Source organism: Papio anubis, chromosome 10, assembly GCF_008728515.1.
Source record: "Papio anubis isolate 15944 chromosome 10, Panubis1.0, whole genome shotgun sequence".
NCBI lineage: Eukaryota > Metazoa > Chordata > Mammalia > Primates > Cercopithecidae > Papio > Papio anubis.
Genome location: NC_044985.1, coordinates 52,733,983 through 52,756,519, shown reverse-complemented (window position 1 = coordinate 52,756,519; position 22,537 = coordinate 52,733,983). Strand labels below are relative to the sequence as shown.

Below are 22,537 nucleotides of genomic sequence, written 5' to 3'. Positions count from 1 at the left end.
ATTTTCAGCACAATGGCCTTCAAAAGTCTTCACTGCCATTTCTAAGCTGCCCAAAGATAAAGGGACTAGCTTCCATTTCTGACTGAACAACCAGTGCATGCCTTCAGCCCTACAGAGTACACATCTTTTGAAGTATAGCTCCTTGGCATGTCAAAAAAGAACAGTGGACTACCAAAGTTCAGAGTGATGCACTTGATGCTGAGAAAAATAAACAAACAAAAGAACACCCTGTTCCATTTTGTAGCTGGCCTGGTACTCACACTTAAGTCACGTTATTCTCTTATTAGACATAAACAATCTCACAGAATACCAAACGCAAAGTCACCCTGAGTCAATGCAAGGTCAGTTCGTACTTTGTTCTCAGCAAAGGCAAAATCAAGGTCGCTGTCCAACTCACAAAATACCGAACATCTTGCTAAATGAATGACTGCTATTTCTTTATCTAGTCATAACATAGTCCCGGCTTTTTAACAGCATCCAATCTAAAACAAATACCCACTACGTTAGATCCTTCCCCAAATCACCTGATTAAAGCCCAAGTTCTATAATAGGTTCTTTCAACACCGTTTTACTGAGGTACCCACAGCCCCTGACAGTGTGCTCACCCTCGGTGCAATGAGTAGCAAACACAGCTTGTTTCACTACAAGTGTGTTCTTGGTGCTCACTGACTGAGGGGCATTGACAATGCTGTGGGCATAGAGATCCATGCTTGGATGAATTTTTGCCTTTTAGAATGTTACTTTTTTTTTTTTTTTTTTTTTTTTTTGAGAAGGAGTCTTGCTCTGTCACCCGGGCTGGAGTGCAGTGGCTGGATCTCAGCTCACTGCAAGCTCCGCCTCCCGGGTTTACACCATTCTCTTGCCTCAGCCTCCTGAGTAGCTGGGACTACAGGCGCCCACCACCGCGCCTGGCTAGTTTTTTTTGTTTTTTTGTTTTTTTTGTATTTTTTAGTAGAGACGGGGTTTCACAATGTTGGCCAGGATGGTCTTGATCTCCTGACCTCGTGATCTGCCCGTCTCAGCCTCCCAAAGTGCTGGGATTACAGGCTTGAGCCACCGCGCCCGGCCTAGAATGTTACTTTTAGCAGTAAATTAGAAACCACAAAAATGATTTGTAGGGGTATTCAGAAAGAAGCAAAATGTAAGCAGTTGAAACCTAATGTATGGAATTGACAAGGGGACACAGAAGGAAAGTAAAGAGAATAGGTTGGTGGATTAGTATTCCTGTGCTTAATGGAGGACAGATTACTACAAATGACCCTGGAAGGGCAGGTGGGGTGGAGGATCAGGTAGGGGGGACTCAGTCTTTAAGCTTGAAGGGCAAAGGGAACTTCAGCGGCTATCTCCCTTCATGCTAGCTGCTGTACAGATACAGTTTCATTTCATCTTCCCACCAGTCCTGCGAGGTGGATTTTACCACCATCACCACCACTTCCTGACATGAAAGGTGGAGAAATAAGGATGTGAAGAGAGATTTAAAAATAAATCCAACTACATAGAGTGAAGCAACAGGTAGTATCAGGATCTGAGAGACTCCAAATTTTGTGGGCAAGACACTAGACCACTGTCCTCTAAACACTGTGAAGTATTTGCACACCAGTGGAAAGAAACCCTTTTAAATGGAGAGCTAAGCCAGAGGAAAAAATAATTGGAGACTAAATTTTTTTAATATTGTATTTTAAAATTAGGAAATGCAATAGTACATCTGTGGTTAAATGTTGTTTATTAGTTTCTCATTATTAAAGAGTGTCTTTGTTTTTTGAAAAAAAGTTTTTGGTTAAAACTTGAAAAATTGTGTAACCAGCAAATGTTACAGTCTCTGAATGTAATACTGCTATAGTGAACAAATTTTGTTCTTGAATAAAAGAATTTTGAATCTGGTTCTTTTAGTATTTTTTAAAGCAGCCTCAGAAACTACTTAATTAAATAACATTTCTCACTCTACTTCTTAATATTCTATTAAGGGATATTCTACAAAATAAGTGATGAGTGCTCCTCAAAACTGCCAAGGTCACCAAAACAAGGAAAGCGTGAGAAATTGTCATAGCCAAGAGTTGCTTAACAAGATATGACAACTTAATGTAACATGGTAAATTTGGTATCCTAGAGGGAATCCTGGAACAAAAAAGCAATTAGGTGAAAAATAAGGGAATTTGAATAAATTGTGCACTCTAGCTAAAAATAATGTATCAACATTGGTTCATTAATACTAATGTAAGATATTTACAGTGTAGATTGGTACATTAATACTAATGGAAGACATTAATAACTGGGTGTGGGGTACATGGGAATTTTGTATCATCTTCACAATTTTTCTATAAAATCAAAGCTGCTCAAATTTGTTTAATTAAAGGGATTCCCCAGAGTTAGGAAAAAAATTATTTTCTGTCATGAAGTATTTTATTTTCTACAAAATGATTTTGTTTTATTTAGGGGTGCTATGCTACTTAAGATGGAAAAATACATGATGATGTTACCCTCCCAAGCTTGCTAACATTAACCCTTTTGTGGCATTATCCAGTTTTCCATTTGTTCTTTTTTAAATTTTATTTTATTTTATTTTAAGTTCCAGGGTACATGTGCAGGATGTGCAGGTTTGTTACTTAGGTAAACGTGTGCCACGGTGGTTTGCTGCACCTATCAATCCATCACCTAGGTATTGAGCTCGGCATCTATTAGCTATTCTTCCTAATGCTCTCCCCACTGCCCTCCCCCAATAGGCCCCAGTGTGTGTTGTTCCCCTCCCTGTGCTCCCTGTGTCCGTATCATGAAATATTTTAAAGCCACAGGAAAAAAAAAAAGAGAGAGAGAGAAAAATTTAATGAACACCAAGTTACCTCATTCCAACTTCATCATATCTTAAACATTATGCCGAACTTGCTGAAACTTTTTTTGTTTTAAGAAATTAAAACATGCAGATACCCTGTTTTATCGCAGGGGCCCTCTGAGCCCCTCCCCAGTCTCATTCCACTTCTTTTCCTCAGAGGTAACCACTATCATTAATTCAGTGCTTATTAGTTTCAGGCAAGTCTTTATATTTCTACTGAGTGTCTATATATCTATGAACATTACAAATAGCGATTTGCAGGTAACACATTTTACATAAATGACATCATACAGTATCATTCTGAAACTTTCTGTCTTGTTTGTTTAAACTTACGTTGCTTGAGCTTTATCCATGCGAATTCACTGATTTTAATGGCTAGACAATATTCCATTGTGTATAGAATAATTAATAATTCTATAAATTATTGAATCCAATCCCTTGTTCATTTATATTTTCTCCAAGCTTTTTGTTTCCAAAGAAATACTGCAATAAACAAGCTTACATATATCTCTGCATGTATTTTCTGAGTTTCAACCTTGGCTGTATCACTTACTAACTTGTCCTCTTGAGCTTATAACTTAGTCCTTCATACTTTAGTGCCCTTATCTGAAAATTGGGGAGAGTCCTAGTACCCATCTCAGGAGGCTGTTGGGAGGTTTTATGGCATAGCATGTATCAAGCATTTAGAACAGTGCCTGGCACGTATTAAATGCCATATTAGTGTTAACTGTTTTTTAAATTATTAAGGAAAATACCAGAGAAGGATATTCTGGGACCTAGGGTATTAACATTTTTAGCCTTGCTAGATATTTCCAAATTGCTATCCAAAGTCATTCAGTCAATTTCTATTCTCATTAGCTGTGCATGAAAGGACTCCGTCCTCCACATCTTCACAACACTTGGTACTCCTGGATATTTCATCTTTGCCAATATTTCAATGAACAGTTTTAGTATTCACTGCTGATCGTTAACCCAAATTTATTCATTAGGGTTGCAAAATAATGGTTTTTAAAATTTTATGGATTTTCAAAACTCGGGAATGGATAATGATTTTTTACTGAATACTTTTTGCATGTATGAAAATGATTATTTTTTAACCTTAAATAGTCATTGCATTCCTGGGATCAACATTATTTCATTTTTTTTCATAAACTGCTGAATTACATTTAACATATTTTATTTATCATTTTAAAATCTGTTTTCAGAAGTAATTATAAGCCTATTTTTATCCCTTTTTGTTTTGATGTCAAGATTATACTTGCTTTATAAAATGATTTGGATAGCTTTTCCTGTTTTTATTTTCACCAAAACCATTTGCATAAGATTAGAATTATCTACTGTTTGAAGTTGTAGTAAAATTTGCCTGTAACATTATCTAGCCCTGTTGTTTGTTGAGGTGGGAGACTTTTGAATATTGAACCAATATTTTAATAGCCATTACTTTTTAAGTTTTCTATTCCTTTGTCAACAAATTTTGATAACTCATATTTTTCTAGAAAATTAATCTTAACCTGGTTTTCAAATTTACTACCATAAAATTACTCATAGTATTTGCTTATGATTTAAAACTTTATTTATTTTATCTTTCCCATTTTCTATTAGTATTTGTGATTTATATCTCTTTTCTTCAACAGTCTTATTGACTTGCGTGTTTTTAGTTATTTCAAAAAACAACTTTTGAATTGATATATCCTTTCCACTGTTTTTCATTTTATATTGTTTTCTATCTTATAAATCTTGCATTTTTATGGGTTCTTGATTAGAACAAATTCATTTATTAATCTCTTAAAAAACAAAATGCATTTATCTTTATAAATAAATCTTGAAGTATCTTTTTAGCTGTAGCCCACAAGATTTTATATATTTGTTATCACTATGTTTTAAATATTTTCTATTTCTGTCGTGATTTCATCCTTAACCCATAGTTATATGAATATGTATTTTAAAGTTTGTAACACACACACAATTTGACTGAGTATGTGTGTGTGTGTTTTACTAGTGTTTAATTTTTTAGTTTTTATTTAATTGCATTGTCAGAATATGCACTCTTAAGAATAACAACACTATAAAGAAATACATGGTTTTTTATTTGTTGAAATTTTTGATGGCTTATTAATGGGTAAGTTTTTAAAAAGTGCCAAATGTAATTGAAAAATGTCGTGGTTACAGGTTCCATAGTAATGAAATTTGTCATGAAAATCTATGGACATTGTGTTACAATTATAATTAAATATATATTTTATTAAATCAAATGAAATTGCCAATATTTAATCTTTTTTTACTTAGAAAGTTCAACTAATATGTGAACAATGTCCAACCAAATTTTAAGAAAAACAAATTTTATATAGTAAATTATATAAAATTACTTATTTTTTATTTTAAAAGCTTTTATGTTTTCTAATTTTTTGTCTGTTTATCAGTTTCTAATAAAGGTATGTTTAAATTTTTCATTACAATTGCAGGTTATGTTGTGTTAGGTTGCTGGGTATATACAGTCCAATAATTGATTTGTCTTCTAGCTGGATTGTACTTTTAATTATTACATGTCCTTTATTATATCCATTATTGTTTTGAGCATGAATTCTATTTTTCTGATATTAACATAACAGCTTTGAGAAATCAGTATTTGTATGACATATCCTTTTCATCCTTTAATTTTTGACCATTTTTATGATTTATAAATTATTTCTTTTATAATAAGTATATGTCTTGATTGGCTGGGTGTGATGTCTCACGCCTGTAATCTCAGCATTTTGGGAGGCTGAGGCGGATGGATCATCTGAGGCCAGGAGTTTGAGACCAGCCTGGCCAATACGGTGAAACCCCATCTCTACTAAAAATACAAAAATTATCCAGGCATGGTGGTGCACACCTGTAATCCCAGCTACTTGGGAGGCTGAGGCAGGAGAATCACATGAACCCAGGAGGTGCAGGTTGCAGTGAGCCGAGATCATGCCACTGTACTCCAGCCTGGGCAACAGAGCAACACTCCGTTTCAAAAAGAAAAAAAAAAAGTATATGTTTGGACTTTTAAAAATTCCATAAACTGACCTGTCTTTTTTTAAAAAAACAACTTTTTGAGGGTATAATTTACATATCATAGAGTTCACCTATTTAAAGTATTCAATGGTTTTCAGTATATTAACAGAGTTGTGCGACCATCACCATATTCTAACTTTAGAACATTTTCTTCATCCCCAAAAGAAATCTGTTACCAGTCACTCCTCATTCCCCTCCCACCCCTACCCCTACCCCCGTATTAGGCAACTACTTATTTATTTTCTGTCTCTACAGATATGCCTATCTTGGACATTTCATGTAAATAGAATCATACAGTATGTGATCTTTTGAGACTGTCTTCTTTCATGTAGCATGATTTTGAGGTTCATCTGTGTAGTATGTATCAGTACTTCAATCTACATACATTTACCATAATTACTGAACCATTTGTACTATTTTCAATAACCTTCGTTTATATTTTCTGTTTGTTATGCTTTTTTTTTTTTTTTTTTTTTTTTTTTTTTTTGAGACGGAGTCTCGCTCTGTCGCCCAGGCTGGAGTGCAGTGGCCGGATCTCAGCTCACTGCAAGCTCCGCCTCCCAGGTTCACGCCATTCTCCTGCCTCAGCCTCCTGAGTAGCTGGGACTTTAAAGTTTCTTTAGTTTTTTTTAACTTTTGTTGGATTGATGAAGTTTTCTACATACTCAGTTTTTAATCCGTGCTTATTTAGAAGCTATGGATTTTACTGGTACTTTTTCATTGCTTTTTCTTAAAATTTGCAGATATTGGTTGAACTTTGTTCAGATATTAGTTGAACCTTGTAATTAAAAAATGGTTAAATATTGGCAATTTCATTTCATTTCATCAAATATATATTTAATTATAATAGTATAAATATATATTTAATTATAATAGTATAAATATATATTTAATTATAATTGTAAAACAATGTCCTTAGATTATCATGACAATGAACCTAACATACTTTATCTGCATATTGAACACCTTATCTTGTGTTCAAGATACACTCGTATCTACACTATTGTGTAGAGTTTTAATTATGCTCTTTTGAAATATAAAAGGTTATACTTGGTATCAATATTTGATTGGCCGTCCTGACATATTTTGTTAACTCTTGTGCTCACCCTTGTTTCTCTCTTTCATGGCTCCCTTCTGGATACTCCTTCTGGCTAAGGCACATCCTCTAGTTGTTGTTTTATGCAGGTCCGTAAGTGGCAACTCTCTTGACTTTGAATGTTTGGAAAGATGCTGAATGATTTTTTGGCTCAGTATAAAATTCTAGGATAAAGATTACTTTTTCCCTCATCACTTTGAAGACTTTACTCCACTGTTTTCTAGCCTCTATTGCTGATGAGAAAACTTCTGTCAGTCTGTTCTTTATATTTGGATAATGCATTTTCCCCTTTTACAGTGTTTAGGATGGATTTTGTTTATTCTTGATGCTTTACTACAGTTTGATTCTTGAACAACACAGGTTTGAACTGTGCAGGTCCACTTATATGGGGATTGTTTCCAACCAATCTCAGTGAAAAATACAGTATTCTCAGGATGCAAAACCAGTGGATATGGAGAGCCAACTTTTCCTGTGCTCAAGTTCTGCAAGCCGACTGCGGGACTCGTGTATACCTGGATTTTGGTATATGCAGATTTTGGTATATGTGGGAGTGCTAGAACCAATCTCCTGCATATACTGAGGGACATTTCTAGATAATGTATTTAAGTTTTGACTGATGTTTATTCCAATCAATTATTGGAGCCTACTGTTAATTTGAAGAATCAGGTTATTGCTTCTGGAAAATTCTTAGTAATTGTCTCTTTAATTGTTACACTTCTGTCATTCTCCACTCTCTGCTTCTGGGATTCCAATTAGGTGAGTTCAGTTTTTCATAATTCCCCCTTCCTCTCTCTTATTTGTACATGTGTGTATATATGTATATAATACATATCACTGTCTCCTCCTATAACCTCCATGGATCTGCATTTCATCATAAGGAATAGCTGCTTCAATGCTGGGCAGCAGTTTCCTCAGGGTCTTCTCAGCAGTGCAAGAGACCCACATTAGCTCCTCTGGCTCCAAGCAAAGAGATGGTCTCTAGCTCCCTGTTTGATTTGGGGCACTTACAGTCCTCTCAGGAGCTAAACTCTCACACTCGTCTGCATCCAGACCCTGAGGGGGAAATACCAGCTGCTTCTGTGCTCTGTTTACTCTTTGGTGCTTCTCTGCCATTTCTGGTTCCTGAAGATGTTTATTTTTATTTGTTTGAGTCCGACTGTATCTCTTTAAAAACATGTTATCCATCATTGCTATATATTTGAAGCAGAGAAAGTTAGTGAAGCATAAACTTCATGCTGAATCTAGTGTCTACATTCTGGAATTCTCTGCCTGTACCCTCTATAAACTGATTTTTCCACTGGGAATAAGACTAACCATGACTCTGTTGACATTTACATTTTATTTAGACAATGTCTCCTTTCTGTTCCTTTGAGCCAAGCTCGACCCACCTTATCTTGAGGTTGCATTTACAAAAGAACACTGAAGGTTACCCAACAGTATGTGGGTGTTATTCATCAACTACAGCAACTCAAGAATATCACCAGTTGGTTTGCCTTTCTCATAGTTTTCATGTTTTCTCATTAAAAATAAATAAAGCACAGATAAGCATAAAGTATAACCACCCATCCAACAACAAGAGGAAAATTGATCAATGGTTTTGGTTTATCTTTCCTATAATTAAGCTATAGAAAACAACCATCCATGTAATAACTAGAGAAAACCTTCATCAATGGCTGTAGCTTATCTTTCCTGATAATCAGGTTCTTTCAGGGAGTTATTAACCAATTTAAAAACCTGCTTTTGTCTGAGATTGATTAGTGAAGATTATTTCTTGAACCAAATTGTTTTTTTCGTTTGGCTACTTTGGTTAAAGAAGAAAGAAAAGATAATAATTGCAATGATTTTTTTTATTTTATAGGGTTGTTGCCTGCAGATTGCAATTACCATGTCTGACCCAGTAATTCTTCAAAGTGTAAAGAAATTTGAAGAGGAGAATGGTGGTTTTGAGTCAGATAAATCATGTAAGTGACTTTTTTCTCTCACTGCATCTTGTACAAGGAGAGGCGAGAACAAAAGTGGGACAAGTTGGTGAAGTCTCAAGGAGCAGAAAATATTCAGCAACAGTAGGTAGAACTATCATTGGGTGTGATCCTTACACACAACTCTGTGGCTCTCCCTAGAAGCCACATAACGTACTATCTGAAAGCACTAGGTAAGAACACTCCAAGTGTGGGTAAATGAAAGCATCTCTCACCAACCCCTTTCCTAGATAGAGTAGGGTTGTTCCAGCAGTGGCTGTTATGACTAACTTTATTCCTGTATTGTTATTATTAATCATAATTTAGTAAGTGCTCCTCCTTAGGAAGAGCTGTGCCCAGACTCTGCAGACCAGAATGAGATCATGTGGAGGGGCCTGTAGCACTAGCACCTGGGATGTCTTGGGCTCAGATGGTTCTAAGCTGTTGTTTTCTAACCCTATGATTTTATATTTTACAGATGACAAAATTGAGACTCAGATATGTTTTTGAAACTTGGCAAGGGTCACATGAGTAAAATTAATGGAACCATAATTGTAATCAAACAGTTGTGTTTGATTTCCAAGCCCAGGATATTGCCATCTGTCAACATTATCATGCCTCTTTACTCTTATTAAAGTAAAGAGGCATGATAGTGTTGGATGACAAAACTCCCGAGTGGCTTCCTTACACCCCTCGCTATAACCCCCGACTTTCACCTCCTGCCCTGCATCTGTTCTGACCTACACTGGGGAAAACAGTATGTGTCTCAATCCTATGGTTTCTACTGGTGTAGAAGTGTCAATGACATCTTGTTATTAACATCTTATTGTTAATTTGTGGTCTATATTTTAAACAGATAAATTCTGACGCTTTTAAAGAACCAAACAATAAAACAATAAATAAATATCAATTTTATTTTGTAGTTCAAAAAGTCAGATCTTCTTCAGCTAATTTAGAAATGTTGCTGTCTGTTTGATATTCAGATGGTGCAAATATTTCATGTCCTGAAGAAAAGTCTGTAAATTGGTAAACGTAGCAGCACTCCTGGACCCTAATGAGTGTCTTCGTGTGTGTGTGCGTGTGTGTGCATGTAGAGAGAGAGAGAGAGAGAGAACGTGAGCAGGAAAAAAGAAAAGGCCAATAATCATTTGGTAATATTCCATGAATAAAGGTAATTTATAGGAATATTTTTCCAGAGCAAATTTCTTAATGACTGTATTGCATTTTGTCATTATTATTATTAACTGCTTTTTTGCACTGATTTTTTTTCTGACAGATAATAATGATAAGAAATCAAGGTAAGTGACTGCAGCATCTTTTCTAGAATAACTCCATAATATTCATATCAACGGCACAAAGCAGAGAATATTTTCATGCACATGGCACTTCATATAAAATAATCTATATAATCCATTCTTTTTCTCTTTAAAACATTACTACAATTTGATTTTTAAAACCTTTTGGAAAATCGCTTCTGGATTGAGTCCAAATCTCCCTCGTGTATTCAGGAATGGCACAGAACTCCTGACCTAAGAGGGAAGAGGAAAAGTTGAACAACAAGTATGATTTCATGGGCATTGGGGAGGTCCCTAAACCCCAAATTCTTGCCACAGGCAAAGAGTAGAAACCTAAAGTATTATTATTGCATATTTCTCTTTAGCTAAAGATTTTGAATTCTCATATAGAACAAATATAAGCTAATCACAGTCTGGTATGAAGGCAGGATTAGATGAGGTCTAATTTAGAAGACAGAAGTGAGACATCAGGTAAGTTCCTGAAGTGGAGGTGGTGGAAAGGGAAGGGTTAAAGGTATTTTAGAAATTTTAAGTAATTCACAGCAGAGGGAGGGAGTGGGAGTGGTACGATTAGCTTTGGGCTGGTAGTGGTCAGGTCAGCCTGGGCCTCTGAGAACCACATATTTCTTATTGGGTGGGAAATTTTAAAAATGGGTGTGGATGTAGATGAATGGCAAGGAGAGGATGAGTAGGAAGTTGAATGAGTTGTTTTGTTTTTAGAGGAGGTGAGCGTGGAATGAGAAGAACACAGCAAAAGTTTGCCAGAGCTGCTGAGAGGAACGGGAGCGATCTGTAGAGGAATGAAGTGTGCATTGCATGTTGAGCTGGAGAGCACACATTCACTCCATTAATTCATTCATTTTGCAAATATTAATTGAGTGTCTATTTGGTATCAGACACTATTGTAGGTGCTGAGGGTACAGAAGGTACAGAAAAGAACAAAATAGGCAAAAGTGTCTGCCCTTGAGGAGTTTACATTTTAGTGAGGGAGAGATAATAAACACTGTAAATAAATCAAATGTATAGCATGGTAGCTAGTGATAATCTATCACTTTCTTTCTGAGAAGGAAAAATAAACATGGAAATGGAGCTATGAAATGGCATGTGGGGAGTGGGGTTGAAATTTTAAAGACTTTGGCCAGGGAAGACTCTGTTGAGTAGGTGACTTTTGAAGGAAGGTCTAGCGGGGGTAGTGGAGCTGTCCCTGTGGTTACCTAAAGAAAATGCATCTGGGGAGAGGGACTAGCAGGTGCCCGCACCCAGAGGTGGGAACAGCTGGGCATGGACAAAGATCAAAAGAGGCCAGGAGAGTGGGGTGTTGAGAACTAGAATATAGTTGGAGGAGATGAGGTCAGAGAGCTAAGGGCCAGACCATGGGGAGTCTCAGAAAAAAATTGGGATTCTTTTCTGGGCCAGAAGGGAAGCTTAGGGCAGCTGAGTACTAGACTCTGCCTGTCTTGGTATCCATTCACAAGGTGGTAAGGTTGTGTTCAGCAGGCCCAGCTGCCTGGCTTAAGGAGAAGAGGGCAAACAGCTGGATGGATGCAGGATGAAGTTTACAAGGATGATGTAGAGAAAATAATTGACGATGATGGTGACAGTGTGGTTCAAATGCCTGGCAGAGGGACCTTGGCTGCATGGGGAAGGAAGAAAAATCTTAATGGGGTTTAGCAATGGAAGGAAATGAAGGATTTAAAGGACTGCATGGCTCAAGTGAGGCTGATGAATAGGTGTGGAAGGAGGAAAGAAGTGAGAAAATGAAATACATGGGCAGTCACAGAGTGCCAAGGAGTTACACATGTCAGACAGTAGTTCCTGGTGACAGCAAGGTCCAGGGTGTATTCATGGACTGGGTGACTCAGGTTACGTCAAGATCCCCGAAGTTGAAGAGGTCAAATACAGGTTAAACATGGCCTTACGGGAAATGAAATGAATGAGAAATATTAAGGAAATATGATTCTATGAAAAGTATGGGCATCTTCTTGAATTTTTCATCATATCAACATTATTTAAGGTAGTTGTAAACTTTTTGAGTGTGAGGAAACTTTAAAATTAGCTAATCCAACGACTTCAGCTTCCCCATGAGGAAATGCAGTCACAAATAGATTGAGGGTCATGACTGAGGGCAAAAAGTTATTTGTTGGTATAACTGGGAGTATAGAGGACTTTTTACTTTCTCTCCATACCTCTCAGGTGTTCCTCTCTGTGAATCGCTAGTGAACCTGAGATTGAGCTATACTGAAATCTCTAGAAGAGGTAAATCTAGAAGAATAAAGTTTGTGTTTAAGATATCAGGCTTGGCCAGAATTTCCCAGCCAGTGAGGATTTTCTTTCTTACTAAAGAATAACTCATAAAATCACCACCTAGGGATAATTTCCCATTGTATTGGAAAGGATGGTCTTTAAATCCCTATGTTTTTCTCCTCAGGTTACAAGATGAGAAGAAAGGTGATGGCGTTCGAGTTGGCTTCTTTCAATTGGTAATAAAACTGTGTTGATTTATGGCAGTGACTGTGCAACTATAAATTGTTTAGATCATGAAAGGAGTGTTAAATCTTTAGTAATATTGGTAGGTTTTTAACTTCAGTGATCACTTTTTCAGTCATAGGCTTTGCCTATGTGATAACATGCTGAATAACTATTAGAAATATGTTGCTCATAAAACATACAAATCCTGTCCAATAGATCAGAAAAATGTCTTAGAAAATTATCACTCAGCCCATGGTTATCATATTTGTAAGGAAAGTCATCACAACAATCACATTATATATATTTATTCTTAAGACAAATCTTTAGAAATTTCATAGTATAGGTATTTACCCCAAATTTGCTCAGGATGGAGGCATTTCTAGGCATAAACCGGCACTCTTCATTGTCACTATCAGTTGTACAAAACAATTTATACTGTTGCTGAATGCCCCACACAGTTTATCTACTTGTCAGTGGCATCACTGATAGTGATTATTTTCCCCTCGAGTTGTAGATGAGTAGCTAAAAACTAAAGTCAGCTCCTGAAATAAACAGAATGAATTCAGAGACCAGGAAATTTATAACATGATCTAACAATGTAAGAGTCTAATGTTTTAGATAATTGATGTACCATGCCATTTATTTCAATATAATTAGTACGAACCTGCTGCTCAATTAAGATGATTCCCATGAAATTTGGTGTTGAGTACTATTCATCGGAATCTAGTAACTAAAATTAAATAGTCCTCCTACCTCTCCCACTTTTCACCCATAGATGATCTCTGAACCCTTTGTTTTTCAAGTTTCGGTTTTCTTCATCAACTGACATTTGGCTGATGTTTGTGGGAAGTTTGTGTGCGTTTCTCCATGGAATAGCCCAGCCAGGCGTGCTGCTCATTTTTGGCACAATGACAGATGTTTTTATTGACTATGACATTGAGTTACAAGAACTCCAGATTCCAGGAAAAGCATGTGTGAATAACACCATCGTATGGACTAACAGCTCCTTCAACCAGACCATGACAAATGGAACACGTTGTGGGTAGGTTGTTTTTTCTTTATTTTTTACTTTTTTTTGCTCATATCTTAAATTGTAATTCAAGATATATAGAGGGGATTTTACTGACTGAACTGGAGTGACATCTAACACAAAGAGAATAGAAACATGAGTTTACCCATATTTCCAGAAATTACACTGCCTCAAGTTTCCTTCTATCTTACTATGTTTTAAAATCTTAACAGAAACAGGATTGAACATCACTCATCAAATACATCGGCAAATTGTAACCACTTCATTGAGTATAGGCTTGAGCTTGACAACACCAATACTTAACGCCACTAGGGAGGTGACCCATGAATTTTACTTGAGTATCATCTCCAAGAGTTCTTTTTTTACCACCCCACTAACTCCCCTCTGCCCCTTAGCTTTGTGGCTGTGGCTGTGGCTGGTGATCCACTTGATCCTAACCCTTCCATCTGTAATGGGAATTTCATGAACATGCTGCATTACTTGGAGTAGGGGATACTAGTCTCAACCAATAGTTGAGTTTGTTTTCTTCTTCTTCTTTTTTTTTTTTTTTTGATGGAGTCTCCTCTTTCACCCAGGCTGGAGTACAGTAGTGTGATCTTGGCTCACTGCAGCCTCCGCCTCCTGGGTTCAAGCGATTCTCATGACTCAGCCTCCTGAGTAGCTGGTATTACAGGCGTTTGCCACTACGCCCAGCTAAGTTTTGTATTTTTAGTAGAGACGGGGTTTCACCATTTTGGCCAGGCTGGTCTCAGTCTCTTCAGGTGATCTGCCTGCCTCGGCTTCCCAAAGTGCTGAGATTACAGGCGTGAGAAAACTGGTGCAGTGCTGTGATCAGAGGCAACCATGCAGAAGTAGCCAGAACTCACACAGACACAGTCACTATGCTACTGTTCTCTTTGTGATAAGCCTGACAGGCCACCTTGTAATCAGTGAATCCATCATGTACTCAGGACTGACTCATTGTCATAGCATGGACTTTGCAGTGTGCCTCATGCTGCCTCAAGTTCAGAACAAGCTTATTTGCACGTACGAACCCACATATTCAGGTTCAAGAATGAAGGGTGGGGCACATCTTGGCTAGAAAGACACTAGGAATGGCTCCCTCAAAGGAATTTATAGTTTTCACCTTCATTTTTGAAATTTTCTATAGGTTTGATTCCAGACTATGAATGAGTCCTTCAAAATCATTGACACTCTTCCATAATATTATTCTCTCTTAGAGTCTTTCATTCATTTACTCATTCAACCAAAATTTTTTTAAACATCAACTGCATACCAGGAACTCATGAAAGCATCAAGGACACAGTTGTCTTAAAAGTATGGTCCCAGCCAGGCATGGTGGCTCATGCCTGTAATTGTGACACTTTGGGAGGGTGAGACAGGAGGATTGTTTGAGCCCAGAAGTTCGAGACAAACCTGGGCAACATAGTGAGACCCTGTCTCTACAAAAAAAGTTTTTAAAAATAGCTTGGCTTTGTGATATGCACCTGTCATCCCAGCTACTTGAGAGGCTGAGATGGGAAGATCACTTGGGCCTGGGTGTTTGTGGCTGCAGTTGCCTGTGATCGCGTGGGTGACAGAATGAGACCCCATCTCAGAAAAACCAGGAGTCATGATCTCTATCTTTGTGAAGCTTAAGCCTAGTAAGCCATCATTCAGTTAATGATCATTTAAAAAATATATAGTGACAGACTTGGAGGTACCTGATAGAAAACACAGGATAATATACAATGTGAATTATTCTTTATAAACAACAAGTCTACTCATTCTATATAAGTTCCCTAATGTCTAAATAGGTATGTTTCTTTTCTAAAATTGGAAGTTTCTTTTCATTTGAAAAACTCAGAGCAATTTGTATAAAAGAGAGACTGAGTTCAACAAAAGTCTTTGAAATCCTTCATTTATGTTGGAGGACAGAAGTGAACTGCTTTTTACAGAGGGGTTTGACCGCAAAACATAAAATTAATCATTCTCCCCTTTGAGAAAAAAATGTATTCAGACCTATGTGTGATGTAAATTGACCCAAACTTATGAAGATAAGTTTTGAGGAAAAAGTCCTCAAGTATATCTTATTATGCCTTAAAATTTGGAAATAAATGTTGGAGGGGTCAAAATTTGAGGCATATACATGATACTAGGTGCTTATGAATATTTGTCTAATGAATTAAAGAATGAATCTACTTTCAACATTTGCATCCTGGCCATCTATTAAAAAGGAATTCTCTAGTGGCCACTCATTACTCACTGTCTTCATTGTTACTGGATCACATACCCGAAGGCCAGCAAAGAATACGACCTGAAGCTTTCCGAAGTCCATTGGCTTTGGCTGAATTCACATGATACCAAATGTGAATGGACATTTGTCCTTTTCTTTTCTTAAAAAAATTCATACAGATAGCTGAAATTGTGTGGACTATACCTTTCTAGGCATGTCTTTACTAGGAATTCCTTGATGAGTTAAATACTTTCATTGTGAGTTATTATGATCATTGACATGAATACTATTTGTCTTCTGAATAACGTGTTTGTTTAGCTGTTATGTGGTAAGATCACTGTGAATATGGACTTGGGTGGGGCAGAGGAGAAGAGAGAGGACATTTTCCTACTTGTAAGTAGTTTATATACCTCCAAAGTCACCCAAACTATTTGCAAGTTTCTTTCATGGAAAAAGTGTATCATTAAAGGTACAGTTTCTCCTTTTATTATAATAGATATATTAGTCTTGGAATATACAAGACAACCCAATAATTTTAGCAACAAAAGCATGTATGTGTAGTGACAGGAGCTGGTTTTACTCTTTTATTATATTGGTTTCCACGTGTCAATTGTAATCTATTGGATGGAATTTTTAAGTTAAAGCCTTCCAGATGGTTGTCAGTGAATTACACTGATAAGGATTACAGAGCGTCAGGTCTCTTGATTAACTTATCAGAATTTCTGGTCAGAACAGTTAAATAATAAGATTTAAAAAATGAAAGCGGATGAAGGAATAGGAAGTTAAAATACCACAATTGCAATTTCGTTTTATTTTCGTTTACCCAATTAAAGTGTAAACACTCAAATGGAAGCCACAAAGTCTCATGTAACTTAATTATGAAAGAGACATACCATAATTTCTGCCATATTCTATGAGTCACAGAAACCAACCCTGGTATAGTTTGGGAGGAGTCTAAACAAGTGTGAATGCTGAGAGATGAGAATTTTAGGGGCCCTTTGGAGGCTGATTACTACTGTGGGCATTGGGGAGCTCAAGTTTTCACTTCCTCTCATACAGATAAATCAATGCAGAAATCTAGGCCTGTCCTTTCACTTGGATTTCAGTCTATATTCTTAGCAATGTATATTCAGTTTGTATAAGCAAGCACTATTTTCAAGCTAGACAGTTTAGGCTATATAATTTTATAACAGCTTTATTGAGATACAATTCACATACCATAAAATTCACCCACTTGAAGTGTACAATTAGATGTTTTTTAGTATATTTATATTTACAGAGTTGTGCATTCACTGCCACAGTCAATTTCAGAACATTTTCATTACTAAAAAAAGAAACCCCTTGCCCCTCGGCCATCACTTTCTAGTACCTCATCCTCCTCCCTATCCCTAGGCAACCACTAATCTGCTTTCTGACTGTAGATTTGCCTATTCTGGACATGTATATTAATAATATCATATAATATGTGATCCTTTGAGATTGGCTTCTTTAACTTAAGCATATGTTTTTTGCAGTTCATCCACTTGTAGCATGAATCAATATTTTCTTTTTATTGCTAAATAATATTTAATTACATGGATATAATCCATGTTATGTATCTGTTCATCAGTTGATGGACATTTGGATTGTTCCCACTTTTGAGCTATTACAAATAATTCTGTTATGAACATTTGTATACAGATTTTTGTGTGAACATGTTTCCATTTCTCTTGGGTACGTGCCTAAGAGTGGAATTGTTGTATCACATGGTAACTCTATGTTTAACTATTCTAGGAACTACCAGACTATTTTCCACAGTGACTGCACCATTTACATTTCTGCTAACAGTGTATGAGGGTTCTAATTTCTCCACATCCTCACCAGCACTTGTTATTTAGTATCCATGATATCACTCATAGACAGAATAATGACCCCCAAAGCTATCCTGGTCCTTATCCCTAGAATCTGTGAATGTTACCTTGTATGGGAAAAGGGTCTATGCAGATGTGATTCAGTAAAGGATATCGAGATGGGGGAGACTATCCTGGATTATCCAGGTGAGCCCTAAATGCAGTCATGTGTGTTCTTAAAAGGGACAGTTGCTAAGAAGAAGGCAGAGGGGGATTTGCCTGTAGAGAGAAGAGTAGAGGCAAGGTGACTACAGAAAAAAAGAATGAAATGACATTGCCACAGCCGAGGAGTGCCAGCAGCTGTCAAGAGCTGGAAGAAGCAAGGAGAAATTTCTCCCTTAGAGCCTTAGGAGGGAAGACAGCCTAGTCAGCACCTTGATTTCCACCCAGCGAAGCTGATTTTGGGCATGTGAGGGGATCCATTTCTCTTGTTTTAATTGTGATAATTGTTACAGCAGTCATAGGAAACCAATACAACAGCCATCCTAGGGAGCACGAAGTGGAATCTCTGTGGTTTTGATTTGCATTTCTCTGAGGACTAGTGATGTTGGCTTCTTTTTAGGTGCTTTTTGGCCATTTGCACATCTTCTGCAGAAAAATATTCAGATCTTTTATCTGGAAATAAATAATATAACAAAATATGTATTCAGCCCCTTTTAAAACTGGGATATATGTCTATTGATTATTGAGTTGTAGGAATTCTTTATATATTATAGATATAAGTTCCTTATCAGAGATACAATTTGCAATTAATTTTTCTCATTCTTTGGGTTGTCTTTCTAACTTCTTGATAATTATCTTTGAAACACTAAGATGTTTAATTTTGGTGATGTCTAGTTTGTTCTTTTGTCGCTTCTGAATTGGTGTCATATCTAAGAAACCATTGCCAAATCCAAGGTCTTGATAATTATCTTTGAACCACTAAAGTGTTTAATTATGGTGATGTCTAGTTTATTTTTTTGTTGCTTCTGAATTGATGTCATATCTAAGAAACCATTGCCAAAGCCAAGGTCATGAACATTATACTTGTTTTCTTTTAATGGCTCTGACCATGCGAAGTGCCAGTTTCCCCTTCATCTTCCACCATAAATGTAAGTTTCCTAAGGCCTTCCCAGAAACTGAGCAGATGCTCTAATGCTTCCTGTACAGCCTGCAGAATTATGACCCAATTAAACCTCTTTTCTTTATAAGTTACCCAGTCAGAAGTATTTCTTTATAGCAGCGTGAGAGTAAACTCATACACTCTTATGGTTAGTCTATGATCTACTTTGAGTAAATTAGGGTGAATTAGGGGTCCAAATTGATTCCTATCTGCATGAATAGCCAGTTGTTCCAGCACCATTTGTTGGAAAAACTATTTTTTCCCTATTGAATAATCTCAGAATCCTTATCAAAATCAATTTACTGTAATTAAGAGGGTTTATTTGTGAACTCTTAATGCTATTCCATTGACCTACACATCCACATGCCAGTAACACACTGTTTTGATTACTGTAGCTTTATAGTAAGTTTTGAAATCAAGAAGTGTAAGTCTGCTACTAGGGATTCTCTATTCTGGGTCTCTTGGATTTTCATATAAATTGTTTAACTTCTGCAAAGAAGTCAGCTAGAATGCTAGGAATTACATTGAATCTGTAGATCAATTTAAGGAATATTTCTGTCTTAACACTATTAAGTCTTCTGATTCATGATCCACTTATTTGAGTCTGTTTTAATTTATTTCAGCAAGGTTTTATAGTTTTCAGAATATTTTGCAATTTTCTGTTAAACTGATTGCTAGGTATTTTATTATTTTTGATGTTATCATTAATGGAATTTTTTTCTTAATTTTCTTTTCAGTTTGCCCATTGCTACTATAGCAAAATACAATTTTTTTTTTTGTATATTGATCTTTTATCCTAAACCTAGCTGAACTACTTATGAGTTCAATAGGTTTTAGTGGGTTCTTTAGGATTTTTTATACAAGACCGTATCATCTGCAAATAGAAATAACTATACATTTTCCTTTCCAATCTAGCTGCCTTTTTTATTTTATTTTATTGCCTAATTGTTTTGGCCCAAGCCTCCAGTACAATGTTGAGTAGAAGTGGTGAGAGAACACATCCCTGTCTTATTCCTATCTTAGGGGGAAAGCGTTTAGTCTTTCACCATTAAGTATGACATTAGCTATGACTTTTTCATAAGCGTCCTTTATTATGTTGAGGAAGTTCCCTTCTAATCCTAGTTTGTAGAACGTTCTAACCATTAAGTCATGAATTTAGTCATGTGCTTCATCTACATCTATTAAGACGATCATGCAGTTTTGCCCATTATAATACTGATATGGTATATTACATCAATGTATTTTCATATGTTGAATTACCTTTGCACTCCTTGAATAAATCCCACCGGGTAATAATGAGCAATCATTTTACTGTGCTGCAGGATTCAACTTGTTTGTATTTAGTGAAGATTTTTGTGTCTATATTAATAAAAGATATAATATATAACAGTTTTCTTTTCTTATAATGTCTTTGTCTACTTTTGGTATCAGATAATTCTGACCTGATAGTTTGGCAGTATTCCCTTCCATTCTATTTTTTGAAGAGTTTGTGAAGAATTGGTATTAGTTCTCTAAATGTTTTGTAGAATTCTTCAGTGAAGTCGTCTCATCTTAGACTTTTTGTTGTTGAAAGTTTTTGATTGCTGATTCAATCTCTTTAGTTGTTATAGGTCCACTCAGATTTTCTATTTCTTTAAATTTTTTTTTAATTTGGCAAATAAAAATTATATATATTTATGGTGTGCAGCATGATGTTTTGAAATATGTATACATTGTGGAGTGGCTAAATTGAGCTAATTAACATATTCACTACCTCACACACTTACCTTTTTTTGTTGCAAGGACGCTAAAAATCTACTCTTGGCTTTAGGCTTCCTGGGATGCCAAAAAAAACTGTGAGTCTGCTTGCTTTCTCAATGGGAAGGCTTGTGGTCTGGGGCAAATTTTCAGCCCTGGTCACCGGTTGCCTGGAAATAGATTCAGTGCTGTTGCTGGGGGCACGGTGGGTATGAGACTAGCCTCTAGTACTGTGGGCTGAGTGGGAGCAGGGTAAGGCCTGTGACTGCCAGCTTTCCCCCACTTCCCTGGTGACCTCTATGACTTAGCAGAGGCAGCCATAATCCTCCTGGGAACATAACTCCATTGAACTGGGAACCACACCCCCATTCCCCACAGCAGCTGCAGCAAGCCCCGCCCAAGGAGGGGCTGAGCTCAGACGCGCCTATCCCTGCCCCTACCTAGTGGTCTTTCTCTACCTGCCCTGGTAGCCAAAGACAAAGGCCCAATTCTCTTGGGAACTCTGTGGCCCTGCCCACTGCTTGGGAAACCTGAATACTTAACCAGGTGTCCTGAGGGCAAGTTTGCATTCTCCCTATAGGACTATAGCTGATGCACTCTTGAAAGTGCCACCTCCTAGCTAGAGCCCAACCAACACAAAACCAACGCACTAAACAAAAACACAACAGAGGACCCTCACGGAGCCCACTTCACTCCCCTGCTGCCTCCACTAGGAGCAGGTGCTGGTATCCACAGCTCCAAGAACTGAAGACAGATCACATCACAGGACTCTTTGCAGATACTCGCCAGTACCAGCCCAGAGCCTGGTAACTCTGCTAGATGACTAGACCCAGAAGAGCAGAAACAATCGCTACAGTTTGGCTCACTGGAAGCCCCATTCATAGGGGAAGAGAGAGAACACCACATCAAGGGAGCACGCCATGAGATGAAGGAATCTGAACAGAGCCTATGAATCTCAGATCTTCCCTCTGACATAGTCTAACTAAATGAGAAAGAACCAGAAAAGCAATTTTGGTAATAGGACAAAACAAAGTTCTGTAACACCCCCGAAAGATCATACCAGCTTACCAGCAATGGATCTAAACCAAGATGAAATCTCTGAATTGCCAGAAAAAGAATTTAGAAGGTTGATTATTAAGCTAATCAAGGAGGCACCAGAGAAAAGTTAAGTCCAACTGAAGGAAATAAAAAACATGATACAGGATATGAAAGGAAAATTCTTCAGATAAATAGATAGCATAAATAAAAAACAACCACAACTTCTGGAAGTCAAGGACACACTTAGAGAAATGCAAAATGTACTGGAAGGTCTCAGCAATAGAATCGAATAAACAGAAGAAAGAACTTCAGAGTTTGAAGACACAGGTTTCAAATTATCTCAATCCATCAAAGACAAAGAAAAAAGAATTTAAACAATGAACAAAGCTTCCAAGAAGTTTGGGACTGTGTTAAATGACCAAACCTAAGAGTAATTGGTGTTGTTGAGGAAGAAGAGAAATCTAAAAGTTTGGAAAATATGTCTGAAGGAATAATCGAGGAAAACTTCCCTGGCCTTGCTGGAGGAAGATCTCTTGTCTAGAGATGTAGACATCCAAATACAAGAAGCTCAAAGAACACCTGGGAAATTCACTGCAAAAAGATCGTTGCCTAGGCATGTAGTCATCAGAGTATCTAAAGTCAAGATGAAGGGAAGAATCTTAAGAGCTGTGAGGCAAAAGCACCAGGTAACCTATAAAGGAAAACCTATCAGAATAACGACAGATTTCTCTGCAGAAACCCTACAAGCTAGAAGGGATTGGGGTGCTATTTTTAGCCTCATTAAACAAAATAGTTATCAGCCAAGAATTTTGTATCCAGTGAAACTTAACTTCATAAATGAA

General features: G+C 36.9%; 1 protein-coding gene across 2 annotated transcripts in view; it reads left to right on the top strand.

Annotated features, from left to right (window-relative positions):
- The window catches only part of ABCB11 (ATP binding cassette subfamily B member 11), a 112,652-nt gene that overhangs the window by 5,800 nt on the left and 84,315 nt on the right, over window positions 1-22,537 (top strand). Inside the window, exons 2-5 of one of the 2 annotated variants that reach the window (XM_009182379.4) lie at window positions 8,821-8,923; window positions 10,197-10,218; window positions 12,644-12,695; window positions 13,488-13,726. In XM_009182379.4, the coding sequence (XP_009180643.2) occupies window positions 8,848-8,923; window positions 10,197-10,218; window positions 12,644-12,695; window positions 13,488-13,726 (389 nt within the window). In that variant the 5' untranslated portion in view covers window positions 8,821-8,847. Of the gene's footprint in view, window positions 1-8,820; window positions 8,924-10,196; window positions 10,219-12,643; window positions 12,696-13,459; window positions 13,727-22,537 lie in introns of those variants that run through there. The other variant, XM_009182381.2, reaches the window with a different exon arrangement.